This window comes from Chelonia mydas, chromosome 22, assembly GCF_015237465.2.
Source record: "Chelonia mydas isolate rCheMyd1 chromosome 22, rCheMyd1.pri.v2, whole genome shotgun sequence".
Classification (NCBI taxonomy): domain Eukaryota; kingdom Metazoa; phylum Chordata; order Testudines; family Cheloniidae; genus Chelonia; species Chelonia mydas.
The window spans coordinates 18,497,130-18,519,449 of record NC_051262.2 but is presented as its reverse complement, the minus strand read 5'-3'; the positions used below and the strand labels follow the sequence as shown (position 1 = coordinate 18,519,449).

Genomic DNA, 22,320 nt, shown 5'->3' with positions numbered 1-22,320 from the left:
AAAAAAAAATATACAGAGGATTTGCCACTAGAAAAGTATCTTAAGAAACTTGCCTGTTGGGGGTGCTGGACTATGAGCAATCGTCCTGTTCTCATCATGCTCTACAGTGCTATTGATATCTGGCTCTATGACAGGAGGTCGACATTCCATGATCTTACAAGTATACACACAGCGCTTCCGAGCATCTGTTGTGCTCCAGTACACCCTGGAACACCTGGAAAATATTTAGAAAATAAAATAAATATTGTCACTAATGTAGAGAGAGACCTCCACATTCCTGTCTTCAGTTTTCATCTTCTCAAAACTCTGGAGGCTATATGCTTCCTGTACTATTTGGAGTCATTCCAGCCAAACCCCAAGGTTCTTGAGCAGTTTTTGCTTAAGCAAGCTACCATAAGCTTCAATGGAAATTTCCCTGAATAAAGACCTATGGATCTAGCCCTTACTGATAAGAAGTACAGTAAGATCTACTCAATGATGAAACAGTTTGTACTTACTGATAACCAATGGGGAACAGCTTGTCTTCACAGTCTGACAGATCATTCAGAATTCCCAAGCAGTCTATAGTCATTGAACCTAAACCAGAAAGAGAACAAGAAGAGTTCTAGAAGAGAGAGGAGATCAGATTCCAGCACCAAAAGACAGAACAAATGCCAAGAGACACAAGCCTTACCAATCATCATGTGGATGTTTTCTGGCTCCAGGCCACTAAGAAATTTTCTTCTCAAACTGATCCCTTCAAAGTCCACAAAAACTCTTCTAAGAACTTCAAACCCATTCTCCGGTACCACCTAGAGCAAGAAACCCCCCCCCGAGCAACATATTAATTTTAAAGGAAACATTATGCATGTTTCACACAGTCTCGCTCAATGGATACTTGATTTGGTCTCTCAGATGGAGCTGTGTGGAGATGTATACAGCACTTGCCCCACCTGTTCAGAGCTCTTAGTCACATCACTAACCTCTCTTCCCCACTCGTGTGTCAGGTCCTTACTCTCATGAAGGACACATTCACTTAAACCTTTTAAGAAATAAAAATGCTGATTGCTAGCGCTCCCAAGCCTTGGACCAAAAGGGGCGCGAGCGTGTGATCTCACCTCTCCTCTGATCAAGTCGCGATGCCGCTGGCAGTACACTTTCTTATCGTCCAGAAAGACACAGTTCTTGGCTCGGGAGCACATGAAGTGATAGTTGCTCGTGCAGGAAGTGAGGCAGCAGCCTACTGTGGCGCCCGACTTTTGGCAGAACTCGCATCTCTACAAAGCCGAAGCGTGGAACAAAGACAAAGACGCATTTCTGAACAAATCATCACGTCGCTATCACTTGTTTCTTTCACAGACCGAAAAAGGGGTTTAGACTTTGAATGAGCGTGTGTTAATGAAAGTCAAAAATTATACAATGAGTTATTTTGCATAGGCTCACACCCAAAAACCCATCCACAGGAGACAGAGCGCACACGTGCAGGCGGGTGGGGGTGTTGTGTTTGCAGGGGAGAGAGAAGAAAATTCCCTGAAGAACATATTAATTTCCACCTAAACTCTGGGTCCCTCAAAATCCACAGAGACGCTATCTTGCTTACCCTTCAGGACAAGAACCACACAGGTATTCTTGAATGAAGCCTGCACAACTAAGTTGTTCATGTGCACCCCTGACCTAGAAATGGCAACTACTCCCTCCTGTGGGGCTTGCTGCTGACCAAAATACAAGCACAATTTATCACTATTTTTGAAGCTTTAATATGAAAACCATTGTTTAGGGGGAAATGATGCAATACCAAGATTTGGCCAATTACTTCAATTTGATTTATGCAATCGCCTTCAGCCCCATTTCCTTTCTTCTAGAAAGAAAGCAGCCACTGTGTCACAATAAGAAGGTTACTCCATTTTCCAAGTCTGGTCAGAATTTAGAAAAACCTTTTGCAGAGTTTATTATGATGGCTCTCTCTGTAAGTGAGATCTCTAAAAAGTAACCAACCTACACTGGATTTTATGAACATCCTCAAATGGCAAGCAGCCATTTTGGCTTAGTCAAAAACTTATTTTGAACTAACACTCTTCAGCCCAGTTATCCTGGAATTTTGATCTAGGAATAGCATTTTTCTCTTACCCAAGCCTCACTAGAATCAAGGCAAATGGAGACAGAGATGAACCAGAAAGTCCTAACTATATATAGCCGCAGTTCTCAAACTGTGGGTCAGGTTGCAAACCCATTTTAAATGGGTTGCCAGGGCTGGTGTTAGACTTGCTGGGGCCTGGGGCTCAAGCCCAAGCCCTGTGGCTGAAGCCCAAGCCCAGGTTGTGGGGGTCAAGCTTTGGCCCCTCCGCCTGGAGCATTGGGGCTTGGCTGGGGTCAGGCTTCAATCCCCATTTCTGCGGTCATGTAGTAATGTTTGTTGTCAGAAGGGAGTTGCAGTGCAATAAAGTTTCAGAACCCCTGATATATAGCACGTAGTTATATATTTCATGTTTTAGTGCAACATTTAGCCGTGCAATTGACGTCCCTCGTTGCTGCTATTTATTTTAAAATGAAAGCCATGGTTCTAAAGTGCTGAACTCACAAAGAATTTGTTCATGGGAGATTCCCCTGTAAAATTCTGAGTCCATAAAGTGTTGCCCTCCTATTACAAGCAAATTAACCCTTTGGTCTCCAACATTTTTCCACAACAGGAGCTCACACTGCATCAGGAGGAAAAGTAGGCTTTCAAATGCCAGCCAGCCTAAGGACTAGCTGGGGAACATACTTTATGTTACAGACAGTGTTAAGGAAAGGTGTAATTCGTAACAGACAGTGATAAAACTTAAAATCAGAAATCAGATTAATAATAGGAAGGGAGAGGAGGGAAAAACCCCACAAGAATTCTTTAGATGGACTCCAGTCTCAACCCTAACCAAGCCAACTCACCAACTGCTTCCCTCTGATCACAGCCATGTGTACATTTTTCAGAGACCCATCATCATCCTCAAACACTTCTGCTGACCATAAAGCACAGTTTACATGTGTCCATTCGTTCTGGCCAATGTACAGGAGACGTCCAGCATCCTAAAGAAAAACATGTAATAAGTAGTTTTTCAAAGATTCCTTAGGACAGTGATTTTCAATCTTTTTTCATTTGCAGACCCCTAAAAATTTTGACGGGAGGTGTGCACTCCTTTCAAAATCTTAGACATTTCAACGAAGGTTGAAAACCACTATCCTAAGGTACAGCAATGCACAAAGGATCCCAGCAGATTTCCACTTGTACTGGATTTCAATCCACCCAAAAAGGAAGTTTAGCAAATTAGCAGTAATCTCAATTTAAAAAAAGGACAGCCTAAATAGTAGTTAAAGCTCCAATTTTAACCTGTTACATGCTCCATAGTTCTCAATGTGGTATTGGAAGCTGAAAAATTAAACTTTTATATCTACAGGTTTTCTTTCTGTGTCCCAGAATCAGAAATATCATCGGAAATGAGTGCAGCTCATAATTTCCCTCCATGCATTATTTGGTGAACTCATATCAAAAGGGTGACTCTTAAAATGCCAAAAAAAAAAAAAAAAAAAAAATTAAAATCTGGAATGAAAACCAAACCACTCTTCATCAGAACAAACCAGGCTTAAAGAAAAAGGCAAGCAATACTACTTCAATATTAAACTATGAACAGAGAAATCAGTAAGCATCTATCCTGTTATCAGTGGCAGCTCAAAAGTACATCCATTGTCATAGTCTGTCACTATTATAGAGAGAAAGCTGTGCAGGTACTTACGTTAGCACTATCATCGCCATATTTCAGACAGAGTGCACACTGCCTGTTGTCTTCTACATCAGGAGGTGGATTAAGTTCAGGGCTATCCTCCCGGCTTCTATCAGAGCCTTACAGCAAAAAGAAAAAATGTTTATTCTTGGCAACTGGTTCTTAAAGAGAGAGTGGGGGAGGGAAATACTTATTTAGAAAACTTGTCAGTTTAAGAGTTTTAAGTGCACAAATGTAGAAGAGTCAAATAGCAGCATATGCAGCGTTCATTACTAGCCTGAGTGTTTTAAACCAAAGAGCAGGGTCAGTAAGGCAGACTTCAGGGGCTACATGGCCACTTTCTGGGGAGAAATGAAAATGATAGTGGCCATGGCTCAGCAGAGGAATCCCAGACAACTGTTCAGGTTAAGTTATTTTAAGGTGTTCCTTCACAGCCTCCTTTCAGGCCAGGCACTTCTATGTATTTGTCTCTTCCTGGCCCAGAAGAGGCAGGTAGAGGGACCAGTAGAATGTCAGGTCTCACACCCAGTCCCCTAGTCCTCCTCGTGGGCAGGGAGAGAAAAGAAGATGAAGAAAAGACAGCCACCACCCCAAGGGCTGAGGCTTCCTGTGCAACAGTACCATGCTATAGGGCTGCTCCCATTACCAACTGGAGCCTCCTTTGATCTTGCTTGTGGTGTCTATCCTTGCAGCTCCTGGTGTCTTTAATGGAGCCACTCTTCTTCTGCCTTTGGCACTGCTCTGCAACTTCAGGTTGCCTTCTGTATCATGTCCCTGCCACTCTCCTCCCTGCCTCCCACCCCAACTGCCTATGTCCTGCTGCCCTCTTCTCCTCTCCCTACAGTCGGCCCGTGTGCCCAGTTTATTTGAGTGGAGCTGCCAGGATCCTGGATGTGCCTCAATCAGCTCTGGCAAAACAGCAAATATGCTGATTGCTTGATAAGGTTTGAACTTGCAAGAGATCATGAAACCATTCACAGATTGTTCAAATACACCCAAGAGTTCTCTAAAAGAATGAACATGTACAAGTCCCTACGTGGAGCTAATGCAGTCTACCCCTTGGCTCCCAAGATTTTGAAGAAGGATGGGCACATCAGGGTTGGGGCCACCTGTCCAGGGATCTGGTTTCTTACTAGAGATAGGTGGTGTCGGCGGATGCAGCGGTGTTGGTGAATCTGGTTCTCCAGGCCCTTTGGGTTTTGGAGCTGGAATGATTTTCTTCATCAAAGGGGGCTGTTCAGTGTGGTTATTCTCTTCACGCTCCTGCCACTGAGCATAATTATGGTCAAGTGAAGGGGGCAGCACTGCATTCGGCAACATTCCACTGCTGAAAACGTAAAGAGGAGTCAACTGTCAGACCTGGCTCTACCGAGTGACCTGGACACTGTAAACAACCTATAGTCTGTATCCAGTTACAGTTCCCTTCAATACTTAACATCTGTATATGCTCTCAACTAATCACTACTACCAATCAGTTACATTTCAACATTTGTGTTGCTGTCGTCTGTTTCCTTCAGGGATGATATAAACACAGAATGAAGGCTATGCTAGACAGAGGGCAGCTCACACCACATCAGCACACACTAAACCAGGCTCTATAGCATGCTTTTAGTCTCTCAGTTTCAGAAGCACAAAATGCATCCAATAAACCCAGCTGGGAATTTGATTGTTTTTTTACTGCTAAGTAACAGCATGTTTTGTTCTTTTTTGCTTTGACAGCTGACAAACTGCAGGGTGCTGATCCTGGATGCAGAACAGTTACTTACTTGCTTGTTACTTTATTTGGCTCCCAAAACCTGGATTTTTTTACACTGAACCATGGAAAAACACGCTCCATTTGCTGAAATAAAAAAATGCTAGATTAGAATATAAGAAAATATTAATGAAAAGATCCAAGAAATTCATCCAAGATCCACAGCAAATGTGCAGATCTCAGGTCAGTCAAGAAGACTTCATTAAAGTTGAGAACTCTGCCAAGGTACCACTTATTTCCCAAGGGCAGCCAACCAATAGCTTAACCCGAAAGAAGCTAAGTATACAGAATGTGATGAACTCTTTGAATTCCAGTGGCAGCACAAACAGCTAATCTGGAAGTTTGGGAATCAATGGACAATTATTTTTTTTTATTTTTTATTTTTAAAAACAGGTCATTACATAGAAAGCAGCATTTAAAAATAAACTATATTCCTCACCCGAATAAAGAAGGACTTGACCATGCTATTAGCTTTTTTAACTTCTGGCTGCCCTCCATCTGAATTAATGGCTGCTTGAATAATCTTCACAATATCGTCACTAAATTCCAACTACAAGAAAACACACAGTTCATATCAGCATGTTACCCTCTTCTGCACACCTGCGACATCTCCAAATCCTTAGTCCACACGGTAAGCCCGCACTGAATGGGATGCTGCTCCTCAAAAGGTCAGATCCTGCCCCCTTTACACCTCAAGTCGCACACTGATTTGCGAATTGACTGGTGAGGTTGCTTCTAAGTGATGTGGAACATTTACTTGATTTTCCCTCACCCAACACCGAGAGAAGCAAAATCAAAAAGTGTTTTATACAGTGTCTTCGTCAAGTTTTGCGGTTATTTTAAAGACACACAGCATGTGGTTGCAGTGGAAATAGAACATACATTCAAAGGCAAGACTATCTTAAAATGAAAAAGCTTCTGAAAAAAATAAAATTGGTAAGATTATCACATTATTCAATGCTGGTTCCCTAAGAGCAAGCTGATTCAGTTACATTAGCATTTGTACATATAGTGCTCCCAAGACTTTCTTCCTTCCAAATATGAATAATTAATTTCCAGAGAACTCAGGTGAAAGCAAAATCAATGAAGTCACTGGACTACATATATTTAGTTAGAAGTAACACACAAAGGTATCCTCTCCTGTTTTCTTGGATATAGATTTTTCCACCAGCAACTGTAACAATTGTAACCAAATGCCTTCTCAGTGTAAAAGAACATGTAACAAAATGGTGTAAATTTAATATTTTAAAGGCTTCCCTTTAATATTATTTAATATTTTTTAAAGTTCCCTTGTTCAATAAAGATATGACTTAGGCATTCTATGAGCTACTTCACAACAGATGGTGTTACAGTCACCAGAAAAGGGTATTTATTATAACTGAGCAATTGTAACAAGAAGGAGATGTTACCCCCTAACTTTGACATACCACGGAAGTGTAACCTCCTTGATCCATTTTTCTTTTCACTCCTTCCAGGTCCAGAGGCTGCTGCTCCTCCTGCTTGCTGACCTCTGTTAGAACAGGAGGATCTGGACCTTCAGGAGAACTTCTGGATGGGATACTCTCTTCTGTCTCAGGATTTAAATCAGGTGGCTTGGCTGCCTGTTAACATTAAAAGGAAAAGGTCAAACATTCTATATTCAGTGTTATATTGAGTGTTAGTCACACTTAAACACACTAACTTTTTCTTGCAGAAATAAAGATAGGGTGACAAAACAATCACATGTTAGTAGTAAGAACAGTAGGCTCAAATGGACAAAGCTCTGAGTCCCCCTCAAAAAAATAAATGGGGAAAATGTCTCTCTTTTTAAACTGATTCCTTCTGCTGACTTCTACGCTTACTCCTCATTCAGACATGGTCACCAAATTCTATAAAACAATTCACCGAAGAACTAAAATGTTGTGCAATCTACAATAATAATTCCCTTTGCTATTTCACGGTCAATCTTTATTCTTGCCCCTCGCTCACACCCTCCTGTTTATTATCTCTTTCTGTTTTGTGTCTAATTTAGACTCCTTCTTAAGGCATTAACCTATCATTTTTATCCAAAATAACATGCTCGCCTATTGTGCTGTACAAAATAACTTTCTGGCAAGCTGCCAAAGTTTTGGACCAATTTTCAGACCATTCAGAAATGCAGCCACACAAATACATGCCTGCGGAACACCACTGCCTTCACATAATACTTTGTACTTGTACAGTGCTGTTCCTCAAAGTGATTTATAAACATTAATTAAGCCTATCGTCATCCTGTGTGGTAAATAAACATACTCCATTTTACAGAAGGATAAAATGAGGCAGAGTGGAGAAGGGTTGCACAGTGGCAGAGTAGGGAATACAAAACAAGAGACCTAAACTCCCACTGCCCTATAATGTAGTTCCACAGTGTCACTTCACCAGGAAATGATAAGCATATGTGGGAAGTTTTGATATTTTATTATCCCATTATTGCAGTTCAACTGTAATGTGCACAAAAGGGAAACTATCCCAGAACTGTGGCAAAAAAACACGCACACATGATGATGTCTGGACAGGAAAGCAAAATCATTCAGCAGCAGAGCTTAAATGAATACATTCCAATATTTCACTGCTGAATTTAAGCAACAACAAGCCCCAATTCATAAAAGCTAGCTTTGTGAACTACACAGGGGCAATTCTCCTGCATGTCTGCAAGCATTTTTACAATTTATTACACTTCCTAGCATGGGCGCAAGCAGCAGCTTGTTCACATGCAAAGGGCAGTGATCAGCGGTGGGAACACAAATTCATTTCCCCAAGTCTGACAACTTCTTACAAGCATAAAGTCTCCACCCTCAGTGAGAGGCATTGTTGCTGTTGAAGTCCCAAATTCCCCCTCTCCCTAAAACACCACTTGTCCTACACTAATTTAAAGATTACATATCCTTCATGTCTACCTAGTAGATTACCATATAAAATAAAAACGTTATTACATATACTGTGGTTTATCAAGTATAATGAATCAACTTCCCAAAAGAAGACAGGTAGCAACAGTAGAACCCAATCCAAAGATGGGCAACTCATAAAATTGTGCTCCACACAGAGGTGAACCCACCTGTCTGTAACGAAGTAAGTGACTGGTAGTCCTGGAATTTAACAAGGCTGTTAAAACCTGCTTCAAAGAAACTTGCAGCTCCTTTTCCAGTGCCAGCCGCCATTCAGCAGGGTGCTGCTCTGTGCAGTTAATGCAGGTGTATGCCACACTCTCAGGAAGGTTAGAGAGGATTTCATACATCTCATCTGGAGACAAAAAAAATATAACAAACATAACCCGAGCTGCTTAACTAGAGGAGGGGTAAAGGGAGAGGCCAAAAAATATATATATAAATAAAGGACCCACTCTATATACCACACTTACTTTGTCTAGACATACCCCAGTCTTTCCCATCAACAATCAATGGAGCTAGGCTGTTCTCAGTGGTAGCAGATGACAGAACAAGAAGCAATGGTCTCAAGTTGCAGTGGGGGAGGTCTAGGTTGGACATTAGGAAAAACTATTTCACTAGGAGGGTGGTGAAGCATTGGAATGGGTTACCTAGGGAGGTGGTGGAATCTCCATCCTTAGAGGTTTTTAAGGCCCGGCTTGACAAAGGCCTGGCTGGGAATGATTTAGTTGGGGTTGGTCCTGCTTGGAGCAGGGAGTTGGACTACTAGATGACCTTCTGAGGTCTCTACCAACCCTAATATTCTATGATCTTTGCATAGAGGGTAACTGTGAAACTCAGCTATGGTGCTAATACGTTAGGTAGCTTGTGAAGCAGGATATCAAAATTTGCGGAAAACTGTCAGTATCAAACCTGGGTTCAACTGTAGGAAGATCAGTATTTTTCTTAAAATACTGCCCACAAGACACAGTGGCTTAATTCAACAGACACTCCAGTAGTGACAAACGTCTAAAATTTGATCCCTTTAGTCTAGTGGCAACACCCATGCATTAAAAGTTTCCATATATCCATATTACTGGCCCAGGGACCAAGGGAAGCCTGCTGAGTAGTGAAGACAGTTTGCCTCACCTGAAAGATTTTCACATTTGGAGTGGACCCAGCGATCACACTTCCCACACTGCATCATCTTACTCTCATAGTCATCGTCATCATAGCACTTGTCACAGAGTGGGCAGAAGTTTCCTGTAAATAAGCCAGGACCTTCAATCATCATTCCAGCTACTGCATACACATCACAAAGGCTGGCTGGCTACTTACTATATTGCTGAGAAGCAAACCCACTGAAACCTCCCGCCCAAATGCAAACTGCTGCTACTTCTACCCTTACAACACACAGAAAAAATAAGAATGCCTACAAAAATAAACTACAATCCATGTGGGTCTTACAATTCCACTATAAGGAGGCACTTCATTTTTACCTTTATTGCAAGACTTGTAACAAAATAAAAGAATGACCAGATAGCTTTGTAGGGAAAAGTGAGAACGAGAAAAAGATATACTTCTACAGGCAAAATAAAACAGAAAAACCTATCCTGCTAATCTGGAAAGTGGGATAAACTCAATTTCCCACCAGGGTCTAGTCATTTACCCCTCCCCGTATCATCCACACCGCTTAGATTCAGATCCTGAACTGACATGGGAGACTGAGGAGGAGGAGGAAGTCACCTAAACCAAAGTATTTGTTTTTTAGGCTATGTCTACACTGCAGCCCATGCCAGCAAAACTTATGTCGCTCCGAGGTGTGAATATGACATCCCCATGAGCGACATAAATTACACCAGCATAAGCACTCATGTGCACAGCACTATGCTGGCAGGAGAGCATCTCCTGCTGACATAGCTTATGCCGCTCGTGGAGGTAGTTTTTTTTTATGACAATGGGAGAGCTCTCTCCCGTCAGCATAGAGCATCTTCACCACATGCGTTGCCCTGGCACAGCTGTACCAGTATAGCTGCACCTACGCAGTGCTGTACATAGGGTCATGGCCTGATTTATTTGTACCCTCTTCTCCACTCCTATTAGGATCTTTAGTTTAGACAACAGTTCCGAAATAAACCTTGCAACAATTTATAGTGCTTATTACGTGGAAGTCCCAAACTCTGTCACTAAGAGGCAGTGTTGACTTTTCTTTGTTAACCACTGTAAAAAACAACCCTACTTTCCCTGATTTCACATACCAAAAGCTTCCATAGTTTATGATTTCACTGATTCTTGGCCATGACACTGGAGTGGCACTATAGCTTGGAATCAGCAACACTGCTCAACTGCCTCATAGGCCATCACTTCATTTTGTGATAACATTTCCTTACAATGGTTGTGATCTCCTTAAGAATAGCTTCAAACTACATTCACCGTAAACAATGTTGCAACCTCAGCTGTTCTGTACCTTTAGCAAAGAGTTTGGCACAATCATGACACAGTGAGAAGTCATGAGACCACTGTGCATCCCATCCTTTGCCTGGAGTTGTTGAACCACAGCTCTTGCAGCGAACACATTTGGTACAGATCTGTAAGAGGGGACACAGATTTGACAGGAGTCAGCATCTTTGCTATCTTTTGACTGTTCTAAAGATCCATTTCACAATTTTTATTATTTAACAGGGAGGTGTGTGTGTATAAAATCCCATATATATGCATCTTTGGGTCCATGTTCGATGGCTAGGCATTTCCCTCACTTCAGACAACTTCAGTAGCAGAGAAGATACTTCCCTCCTTATGGTAAAATGCTGACCATGCAACAGAAAATATGCTTCAGTCTAGCATTTTTGCCATTAGAAATTGTGGTACAATTACTCTCAAAGCTCTCTTTAATTTGAAAAAAAAAACCCATGGTTTTGGCAAGTACAAAATTCTTAAGACATTCTGTACAACCTCTTGTTTTAGATGAGGGGCTAATGTAGAAAGTTGACAAAGCCATAGGTACAGCAGCATAAAACACTTTTATTTACATTACAGTAGTATCCAAAATGTGCTAGCCCCTGTACAGAGGAATACAGTCCCTTCCCCAAAGAGCTAACAACCTGAAATAAAAGAAACAGTCTAGCACATTAATCCCATTCACACCCGTCACCATACTAGTGTCCACTGACAGTAACGTCAGAATGGAAACGTATGTGTTTACTTACTAATATAAGGGAATTCCCTGGCCCCTGTGCACTCAGTTTGCTCAGGAGGATTCATAATAAGGCTAAAAGACAGGTGTCTCCTACAAAAGGTTTTTTCCTCCCCGCTCTCCTGGTGGTAATAGCTCACCTTACCTGATCACTCTCGTTACAGTGCGTATGGTAACACCCATTGTTTCATGTTCTCTGTGTATATAAATCTCCCCACTGTATTTTCCACTGAATGCATCCGATGAAGTGAGCTGTAGCTCACAAAAGCTTATGCTCATATAAATTGGTTAGTCTCTAAGGTGCCACAAGTCCTCCTTTTCTTTGTGTGTCTCCTCTTGTATCCCTGCCCTTCTTCATTCACACAGTGCTAGAGAGTTCATTCACCATGAGAGCATTCAAAAGCCAGCCTTTAATAATAAAACTTTTTCCAAATTTACCTTATAAAACAGTAAGCATCCTTTAATAGGATATACATAGAATTTGTAATTCTGTCATAGTGTAAGAAACCCTGTCATGTATAAAAGATCTGCAGATTGAATAGCTTGAGCTTTGGCTGGTAGTTCCTAAGGAACATAAGTCAAGCACAGCAAACTCACCCAAACTTTCTTTTTCTTGGTGGGTTTTGTTGGGTAGTTTGGTCCCAGGCACTCAGGGTGATAGCTGTTTCGGCACTTATTACACTCCAACAACTGCTACAGAAATGCAAAAATCCATTTTACACTACATTCAATATTCAGTGTTCCAGGAATAGGTCATATGTAAGTTAGTCAATCTGAATTTACCAGAATGACAATACTACACTATCACATGCACTGAAAGGTTCTTTATCCCAATACTAAGCCCACAAAACATCCAGTCCTATGCTAAATGATTTAGATAAATTAAGCTAAACAGAGTTCCTGGAAGTAGTGAACTGATGGAACAAGAAAACAGCACTCTCAAAATGGTCGCATTTGTTATTCTTAGTACCTTTGTGGCCTGGTGCTGTCTCCCACATACATGACAGAACTTGCAACGACGACAGCACCAGTTTTCCAACTGGTCCTCCAGAGGGCGCTCACTCTCTTCTAAACAGAACTTGTGGAAAGGCTCACAACAGACCTGACAATACACAAACTACAAGGGGGAAAAACAACAGCATGTCAAACGCTTTGTTGACTTCTCAACCAAACCCAACTGCTCCCTATTCTGTTTCTAATTCTGGTTTAGAATTCACAGAACAAGTATTTGCATTCAAATATTTTACACTGGAATTCACACACATAAACCACTTTAAGCACCCATGTCGCAGTTGTAATCGCACTGTTAAACAGAATACCAATTGAAATTTATTAAATATTTTGGATGTTTTTCTATATTTTCATATATATTGTATTCTGTGTTGTAACTGAAATCAAAGTGTATATTTTTTATTATAAATATTTGTATAAAAAGAAATAGTATTTTTCAATTCACCTCATACAAGTACTGTAGTGCAATTTCTTTGTCAGGAAACTGCAACTTACAAATGTAGATTTTTATTTTTTTTTTTTGTTAAAAACTTCAGAGCCTACAAGTCCACTCAGTCCTACTTCTTGTTCAGCCAATCACTAATACAAATAAGGTTGTTTACATTTGCAGGAGATAATGCTACCCTCTTCTTATTTACAGTGTCACCAGAAAATGGAGAATAGGCATTTGCAAGGCACTTTTGTAGCTGGCATTGCAAGGTATTTACGTGCCAGATATGCTAAACATTCGTATGCCCCTTCATGCTTTGGCCACCATTCCAGAGGACATGTTTCCGTGCTGATGATACTCGTTAAAAAAATAATGCATTAATTAAATTTGTGACTGAACTCCTTGGGGGAGAATTGTATGTCACCTGCTCTGTTTTACCCGCTTCTGCGTATATTTCATGTTACAGCAGTCTCAAATGATGACCCAGCACATGTTCATTTTAAGAACACTTTCACTGCAGATTTGACAAAAGGCAAAGAAGGTACCAAAGTGAGATTTCTAAAGATAGCTACAGCACTCGACCCAAGGTTTAAGAATCTGAAGTGCCTTCCAAAATCTGAGAGGGACGAGGGGTGGAGCATGCTTTCAAAAGTCTGAAAAGAGCAACACTCCAATGCGGAAACTACAGAACCCAAACCAGCAAAAAAGAAAATCAACCTTCTGCTGGTGGCATCTGACTCAAATAATGAAAATGAACATGCGTCGGTCCACACTGCTTTGAATTGTTATCAAGCAGAACATATGATCAGCATGGACAGATGTCCTCTGGAATGGTGGTTGAAGCATGAAGGGACATATGAATCTTTAGCACATCTGGCACGTAAATATCTTGCAACGCCAGCTACAAGAGTGCCATCTGAACGCTTGTTCTCACTTTCAGATGACATTGTAAACAGGAAGCAGGTAGCATTATCTCCTGCAAATGTAAACTAACTTGTTTGTCTGAGCAATTGGCTGAACAAGAAGTAGGACTGCGTGGATTTGCAGGCTCTAAAATTTTACATTGCAGAAAAAAAACTGCATTCAAAAATAAAACAGTTTTAATTCTACATTTGTAAGTTCAACTTTCATGATGAAGAGATTGCACTACAGTACTTGTATGAGGTGAACTGAAAAATACTATTTTTTTTTTACAGTGAAAATACTTGTAATCGAAAATAAATATAAAGTGAGCACTGTACACTTTGTATTCTGTGTTGTAACTGAAGTCAATACATTTGAAAATGTAGAAAACATCTAAAAATACTTAAATAAATGGTATTCTATTATTGTTGTTTAACAGCGCGAGTTATTGCACGATTAATTTTTGTTGTCGTTTGACAGCCCTACTCAGAAGTTTCAACTGGTGCCCTGTTGTGTCTAGGTGGTCACAAAGCACGACAGGCATTTTTTCAGGGACAAACATATCCACCTGGATTAGTGCTGGAGGTGACCCACCTTGATTATCATGCGCATTATAAAGAGGGGTTTCAAAGGGGGATGGGCTGTTGCCAGCAGGAGAGTGAATTTGTATGTGTGTGTGTGTGGGGGGGGGGGAAGGGTGAGAAAACCTGGATTTGTGCTGGAAATGGCTCTACTTGAGGATCACTTTAGATAAGCTGTTGCCAGCGGGGGAGTGAGGTGGGAGGAAGTTTTGTTTCATGGTCTCTGTGTGTATATAATGTCTTCTGCAGTTTCCACGATATGCTATGCATCCGATGAAGTGAGCTGTAGCTCACGAAAGCTCATGCTCAAATAAACTGGTTAGTCTCTAAGGTGCCACAAGTACTCCTTTTCTTTTTATATCCCCTACTGCATGCAACCTTGAACAGGCTGAGATACCTGTGAGGCAAAATTTTCAAAAGCATCTAAGTCTCACTGACTTTCAATGAGATTTGTGTTCCTAAGTCATGTTTGAAAATGGGACTTAGGTGTTTTTAAAAACGTTACCCTAATACCTAACATAGATCAGATCACTTCTTTTGGAGGACTACAGAACTCTTCAAACAGTAGCTGATTTTGTATACCATGTGTTTAGATACTGTGGGACACAATGGGGTTAGCAAAGGATGGAGTTACAGCTTCTAGCCTGAATTTCCTCGTTTTACATGATTTCACAAAAAAGGAAATGCATACACAATTGCTGAATACTTTGGTGCTTGTAAACATTCTAAGATCAACAGCAGAACAAGATGGTTTACCTCCACGTGTCCACTGCTGGCACAGAGAAAGCAGACCACTCTGGGAGTGATAGGTACCGAGGTCAGAATGCCTAACCCGCCCATCTCCCAAACGTTCTCCACTTCACAATCCTCCTGAAAGCACAAAAGGGTACATCAAGCACAAAAGAAAAATGCAACAATAGGAAAAAAGTATAGCACAACATTTGCACAACTGCTGTTAGTCAGCGTACCTAAGCAGCTTCAGTTTCAAAACATTTAAAAACTCATACTTTAGGTCCAAGTAATATAACATACATTAAAAACAGAAATCACATCTTACTAATTCTTGCTAATGAGTGGACCCACTGTAACTGACACATTTGTGTATTAGTAAGTGAACATAAGAACAACATATCACAAGGTGTACTTTATACACTAATATTCACAATTCTGTTTTAATTAATCTGACCATACTTTACAGTTTACTGTAATATATTTTAAAAAGTATGAAGTTTAAGAAATATAAGACCTCAGTACACCCTCTGCTTTTAAAACTTTTCTTGAGGGGCTTGAGAAGAGAGACTACCACTCCCAGGGTGGATTAGGAAAGTGCTGATTATGTTATATATTTAAGTGACTAATGTAAAAAAAAAAGATGCAAAAATTCAACTGTTAAACTCCCAAACATATCCCACTGCTGCTGTGAATAACACAGGATTAATAGAATATCCAAATTCTCTTGACTCAAGTAGCTGTCATGGTTTTACATTCCACCTTGATGAAATTACTTCCTTGACAATGTTACTCCTGTCCATCCATTCTTGCTCTCAGATTGAGAATTACTGTTTAAAGTTCTAATAGTCTCTTCATCCAACACTGATGTTGTAATAAAGAAGATGGAAGAATTTCCAACAGCAGAAAAACTTTTCAGAGAAATACTGAGGTTCCTATTGATACCATCTTAGGATAGAGCATACCACAGTACATCACTAACTTAAAAAGTCAAGAATAGTATTCCTGAGGGAAAAAACAGCTCCAATGTTTATTTTACAGCCAATTACACTCAAAATATTTCTATGATATTTGACCCCCTTACCTTGAAGTCCACTCTGATCCTGTGGACTCCATCCGTAGGTGCCTTTTGCTTGGAACTGCTTCCATTTGACAGAGTACTGAGCAAATTTAGTGTGCTGTTCTCTGGCTTGTTGACTGGAGGAGGTTTTTCCTAAAGATTAAAGAAAAGACATTTGCATTTATTCCAACCCCAAATAACTATTTTAAGAAAGGACTGACCAGAGTAAACAAATCTTTGATAATTCTTATACAAAGAGACTGAGTGCATCTCAGAACTAAGGTTCTTACAGAAAGTGGAAGCAGATGATCAGTTTTGCAAACCCTTTTTAGAGCACTTTATGCACAGAATTATGCTTGTTGTATTGCATTCTAAAAATCACGACATTCTATCATCCAAGACAATGCTGCTATTTAAACTTACTATGGTGTGGCAGCTCTGTGGGTAATCAATGTCTATCCAAATTTTTCCTTTTTTTTTTAAAACGGAATTAAAAAATGGGCAGTTTCGTTTGTTTTTCAAAGGAAACATCACACTTGTTTTTAAAAATTAAAATTGTTCATATTTTGTTAGTTAAAATGGAACTCATTTTTGCAGTTACTTAGATTTCTTAGTCAAACAAGTTGACATGCATCAATTATGTCTTTAATGCATGTCATGTCTTTTGCGGACTTCGTACGATGGAGGTAGGAGGAGCCTTTTACATCTGTAAGGCTTGTCTGGAGGGTAAGAAGCCGCAAACTCTGCCCTTGGGACACGTAATGGAAACTTCTTCCTTTAAAAGTGTCTAAAAGGATCCGGAAACATGATAGCAATCAAATTGAAGTCTGTTTTAGATTGACATTCCGGGGGTAAGAAACTGAATTTAATTCTGGTTGGGTTTAATTCTAAAAATGCTGTTCACAGTAATAACTTTACCTAATCATGAAAAGCCCACAACAAGGTAAGTTAGGGTTGCACACTGGTATTTGACAATAGAAAATAAGTTTGAAATTCTTGTAATTTGCTGAATATGTAGTAAAAAAAATAGTCTCACCTTTTCTTTTGGTTTCTGTTTCACAGGGAAACTTGGACGGGGAGTAACTTTCTTCTGTTTGCTTTGCTCTATGCCTAGGGAAGGAAAGAAAAATCACATATTTAGATCTTGGAACGAATAACCACTTCCAGGAAACAGAAGAGAAATAATGCACTTGAGGAAAAGATATTTTAGGTCTTGCTCCCTGATCTGCCCAATCTTTACTCCCAACTGCTCCCTTATCTCTTTTTAGTGACTAGACACCACCATTTGTGCTTTAAGCAGCCTCCTAAACAACACAGCAAACATGCACTCCCCACAAAAGTGCTCCTGAAAACCCACCTGATTCCCCAGAGCATAACATATGCAATGCTGACACACTGCCCCAAAACTGCCCATATAGTAACAGTCCATATCTGTTAGACTACACTTTTTCAGGTAGGGATTCTCTTCTTTGTTTAGCACTTTCACTCTACTGTGATGTGCCACTTATGGATAATAACAAAAGTTTAACTAAACACTATAAAACTCTGTTTTAAGGTTACCAGGGTTTGAATGGGAAACTCAAACATAAAGATAAGACATCCTTATCCCTTCCTACACACATATTAAGTTTAATGTAAAGAAATCCAATTTAAATAACAAACACCTCCCAAAACATTTTAGAGTGATACCACCAGTATATAAAATATTTTCCAGTTTTATACTGTTCAGTGATGTTTAATATTCAATATACAAGACTCTCAGTTGTTACAAAATAATCTAGTTTTTAGTTTGTTTTTGAACAAGTGACTGATTATTTTCATTACATTTGTTCATTTACCTAATTCTGGTTGGGGTGTCTGTTTTTTCTTGGGCTCGCTAGGGATGGTTTTAGGTACTTCTTTTTTCAGTGGTCCTGAGCTAGGCGGCTGACAAAGGGGAACTTGCAATGGCTGGGGTGCCTGTTTGCCAGTTTTTCTGGCACCAGAAGCAGTGACCTGTTTGGATTCCAACACTGGGACAGAGGTATTTCCCTCTTCATTCTTCTCCTCACTTGGCTTTCGGGCAGGTTCACTGCTCTTCTTCAAGGCATTATCTTCTTTTGCTAAAACAGTCTGAGGAGCTGGTTTCTGTCCAGAATCCACTTGGTTCTTCCCAGAATGGCTCTCTTTCTTTTCATTGGTCTTGGATTTCTTCTCTTTCTTTTTCACAACTATGAAACAAAAGGTAGGAAGTAAATTATCAGTTTTCACAAAGGAGAGAAGTAAACAGCAGGATCCCTGAAGGATTTGTACTGGGACCTGTCGGGTTCAACATATTCATTAATGGTCTGGAAAAGGGGGTGAATGGTGATTTGACAAAATTTGTAGGCTATAAAAAATTATTCAAGATTGTTAAGTCCAAAGCTGATTGTGAGGAATTACAGAGGGATCTCACAAAACTGGGTAACAAACTGGCAAACTAAATTCAACATTGATAAGTGCAAAGTAATGCACGTTGGAAAAAATAATCCCAAAAATACATATACAATGAGGAGTTCTAAATTAGCTGTTACAAGCCACGAAAGACCTTGGAGTCACTGTGGATAGTTCTTTGAGAACAGCTCAATGTGCAGCAGCAATCAAAAAGGCTAACGCTATGTTAGGAACTATTAGGAAAGGGACAGAAAATAAATGAAAATATTATAATGACACTATATAAATCCATGATGTGCCCACATTTCAAACAGTGTCCAGTTCTAGTCACCTGATCTCAAAAAAAGACACAGTTGGACTGGAAAAGGTTCAGAGAAGAGCAACAAAGATGATCAAGGGTGTGTAACAGCTTTCACATGAGGAGAGACTAAAATGATTAGAGCTGTTCATCTTAGAAAAGAGATTACTAAAGGGGTGGAGGGATCTGATAGAGGTCTATAAAATTATTAATGGAACGGAAAGAATGAACAGAGAGATGTTATTTACACCCTTTCCTACAATACAAAAACCAGAGGTCACCTGAAGAAATTAATAGGCAGCAGGTTTAATACAAAGAAGAGGAAGTACTTGTTCACATAGCTTATTGCCAAGGAATGTTGTGATGGCCAAAAGTATGACTAGATTCAAAAAAAGAACTGGATAAAGTTCCCATAGGGTAGGTCCATCAATGGCTATTAGCCAAGATGGTCATGGATGCAAATCCACACTGAGGGTGACCCTAAACCTCTGACTGACAGAAGACAGGAATGGATCACTCCAGAATTGCCCTGTTCTGTACCCTCCCCTGAAGCGCTGGTATGGGCCACTGTCAGAGACAGAATACTGGGCTGTATCCTGCCCAGATACTGACCCAATATGGCAGCTATGTTCCTATGAAGAAAAGGAACAAATAAAATAAAAGTCAGATGCAATTATGTGATTTCAAGCCACCCATCTCATTTTACAATTATATACAAACAAGGAACAAAACGTATTCTGTTCTCAGAACTCTCATATTGGAGTTCCTTGGCATAAAAAGTGGCTCAGTGCTCTAAAAGAAATGCACATAGGCAGTCAAATGGACATGTTCAATAACCTATGCTACAACCACTGTTCTAGTAAGTTGGTTCTGTATTCTTATGGACCAATCTTTCTGTAGCATGACATGGATCCTTCTTACGTTAACTGTACGAAAAAAAGGAAATTTTGCACAGCAAGTTCAAAGAGTTCAGCAACTTAGCTTGAGAAGCTCACAGTGGCCAAGACACATACTTTTAAGAGTTCAGTGTTTAGCATGCAGGGAGTTAAAAATGGAGTGGAGAGGAAATGTATCAAAGTTTCATTATAACAGCCAAAAATCACAAAAAGGAAGGCAATCTAGAGATTTAGAGAATGAAAATGCTATATAGCACCATGATTCTAGAAGTTGTGGCCCTGCCAAAAGGATGGTCCATTATACACACTGCATACCTTTAGCTTGCTTCTGGAGATAGGCCTTTGAAGGCATCCATTGCAGATTCTGGCATTTCCTCATCCTGAGATGAAAGGGATAAGTTGGAACAATCAGAAACTGATATAGGACAGCAGCACCCTTCAGCAGGGTTTTCTGCTGAAAAAGCCTTTTCTCCAGTCAATATTCCCATTCCCATTTTTGAACCATTCATTTTTTCTTCAAAAGTGTTAAGGCTAAGGAATCCTAGAGTTTCTGTTTGGCTCATAATAACTACAATCATCCAATGCAAAGGTATGTGACTAGTGCCACAAGAAATGGAGTGGCTCTGTCACCATCATGGTGATATCTCTATCAGTTCCCTTTCTCATATACTAGGATTTGAGAGGCATAGAAGTCCCATGATACACTTAAAAGATCTGGAAAACAATGTCAAATCTATCAACTGCAAGTTCTCTGAATTTTGATTAAGGCTAATTAGGGTGGGTCCAACCATTTGGTGATTTAATTTGGACTTGGTTCATAAGAAAGGAATCCTTCCCACATGGGAACTGCCCCTTCATTTATACAGAGTGGCATGAGACAAGGTCATCAAGTTGTTATTTTGCCATAACTTAAACTCCTAGATTTCATGTAAAATTAAGAATACAATATCTGTTGTCTACTCAGTTAACGTTTGTTTCTCCTTTAGCTCTTGCAGCAGGACCCCGGGTTTTGAAATCTTGTCCAGGGCCAGGGCAAACCTGCTTGGAGACAGACTACTTACAGATTGTACTCTGCAGACTGTTTTCACACAGATGCATGCTATGCAGCAATTCTCACAGCTATACTTTATAAATAGCCTTTATATCACAACAATCTTTACTTCTGCCACTTCACTTGCTGCCTTCTCAAACAGACTATCCAGGCTGGTAAAACCAGTCTAATGCAGAGACTGTAGAAAGGAGGAAGGAAAATTCCAAATCCAGGGATGTTTGTACACAAAAATGTTTAGATAAACTGATAAAAAGGATCAAGAAAAAAAAGTTACATTTTCAGCCAATGTCCAGAATTTCCTTCACTGCATGTTAAAGACACACTGGAGAAACATCATACGCTGCGAGAAATCCACTTCTCTACATATTATCTGAGAAAATACATTTCAATCTTGCCTGCAATTATTGTACAGGTGTTGCCTGCAATTATTATCAGTGCATTTTCCTATATCACATGCCTTACAATCCTCTTTCAAGTTTTTTTGGGGGGTGGAGTAGGGCAGGCGGAGCTGTAGAGAAGAACGGGTGTCCACAACTGAGAGCAAAAATACTCCAGCAATTTTACTTTCTTTTGCCCTTTACCTACCTCTACCCAACACCAGCCAAGACTGAACAAAAGGGATTCCCTTCAAAGCCTGTCAACTCTGCTTCTAAACAGTGAATGAGAAAATCTCCACCTATAATCCCAGGGCTTCCTCTCTCAACGCAAGGGTTAGCTAAACAGCTTGTCAAATATACACTTACTTGCAGCACTGTTTCTTTATGTTGCGTCCACCAAACTTCGGTTTGTCTAGACAGTTAGTACAGACACCACAGTCCTCTGGGACCTGGCAGCCTGGGCACTGCCCACAGCGCCTTGAGCGCCGACCTTTCTTCACTGGAGGCTCTTGGGGTGCCTTGTTTCTGGTAACTGGCTTAATTGGTTTGATAGGTGGAGCAAGGGGTTCAGCCTCTTCTGAGCCAGCTATTGATGACTTATCTGTCAAAAAAAAAAAAAAAAACTGCTGTGAATTCAGCGGCCACCAACACCATTTCAGAAGTCTCAAGTTTACTCAGAAATCATCCATCCCATCAAAAGTGTAAGGTCATCCTCAGAGTCATACAAATTGAGTGTTTTTTTGTTTAAGATTTTAGATGAGAAAAACTTATAAAACTTTTGTGCCATGAAATATCAAATGAACACAGGTCAACAGATTAGTGAATTACCTTTTAGACCAGAAGTTTATTCAAAATATCTGAAATCTGTTTAACTCAGACCTTCCCCTGTATAATCTTATGCACATGTTGTCCATTCTATAGAAACATATATTCAACCATATAAGTATTGCCCCACAAGAAACTAAACTAATGGGCAACAGCATCAAAAATTTTGTATGCACCCACAGACCCCA

General features: G+C 40.1%; 1 protein-coding gene across 8 annotated transcripts in view; it reads right to left on the bottom strand.

The window, feature by feature from the left end:
- Positions 1–22,320, bottom strand: part of KMT2A (lysine methyltransferase 2A) — an 87,250-nt gene that overhangs the window by 26,387 nt on the left and 38,543 nt on the right. For 4 of the 8 annotated variants that reach the window (XM_037882131.2, XM_037882126.2, XM_037882128.2 and 1 more), the window contains exons 5-26: positions 21,674–21,908; positions 20,195–20,259; positions 18,112–18,483; positions 17,310–17,383; positions 16,298–16,426; positions 15,241–15,354; positions 12,530–12,676; positions 12,157–12,252; positions 10,834–10,954; positions 9,516–9,629; positions 8,861–8,974; positions 8,558–8,742; positions 6,912–7,085; positions 5,924–6,034; positions 5,498–5,571; positions 4,865–5,058; positions 3,744–3,850; positions 2,902–3,039; positions 1,098–1,256; positions 674–791; positions 498–576; positions 54–214 (exon numbers count right to left, since the gene is read on the bottom strand). In XM_037882131.2, the coding sequence (XP_037738059.1) occupies positions 54–214; positions 498–576; positions 674–791; positions 1,098–1,256; positions 2,902–3,039; positions 3,744–3,850; positions 4,865–5,058; positions 5,498–5,571; positions 5,924–6,034; positions 6,912–7,085; positions 8,558–8,742; positions 8,861–8,974; positions 9,516–9,629; positions 10,834–10,954; positions 12,157–12,252; positions 12,530–12,676; positions 15,241–15,354; positions 16,298–16,426; positions 17,310–17,383; positions 18,112–18,483; positions 20,195–20,259; positions 21,674–21,908 (3,081 nt within the window). The remainder of the gene's footprint in view (positions 1–53; positions 215–497; positions 577–673; positions 792–1,097; positions 1,257–2,901; positions 3,040–3,743; positions 3,851–4,864; positions 5,059–5,497; positions 5,572–5,923; positions 6,035–6,911; positions 7,086–8,557; positions 8,743–8,860; positions 8,975–9,515; positions 9,630–10,833; positions 10,955–12,156; positions 12,253–12,529; positions 12,677–15,240; positions 15,355–16,297; positions 16,427–17,309; positions 17,384–18,111; positions 18,484–20,194; positions 20,260–21,673; positions 21,909–22,320) is intronic. The other 4 variants (XM_037882130.2, XM_043534038.1, XM_037882127.2 and 1 more) reach the window with 3 other exon arrangements.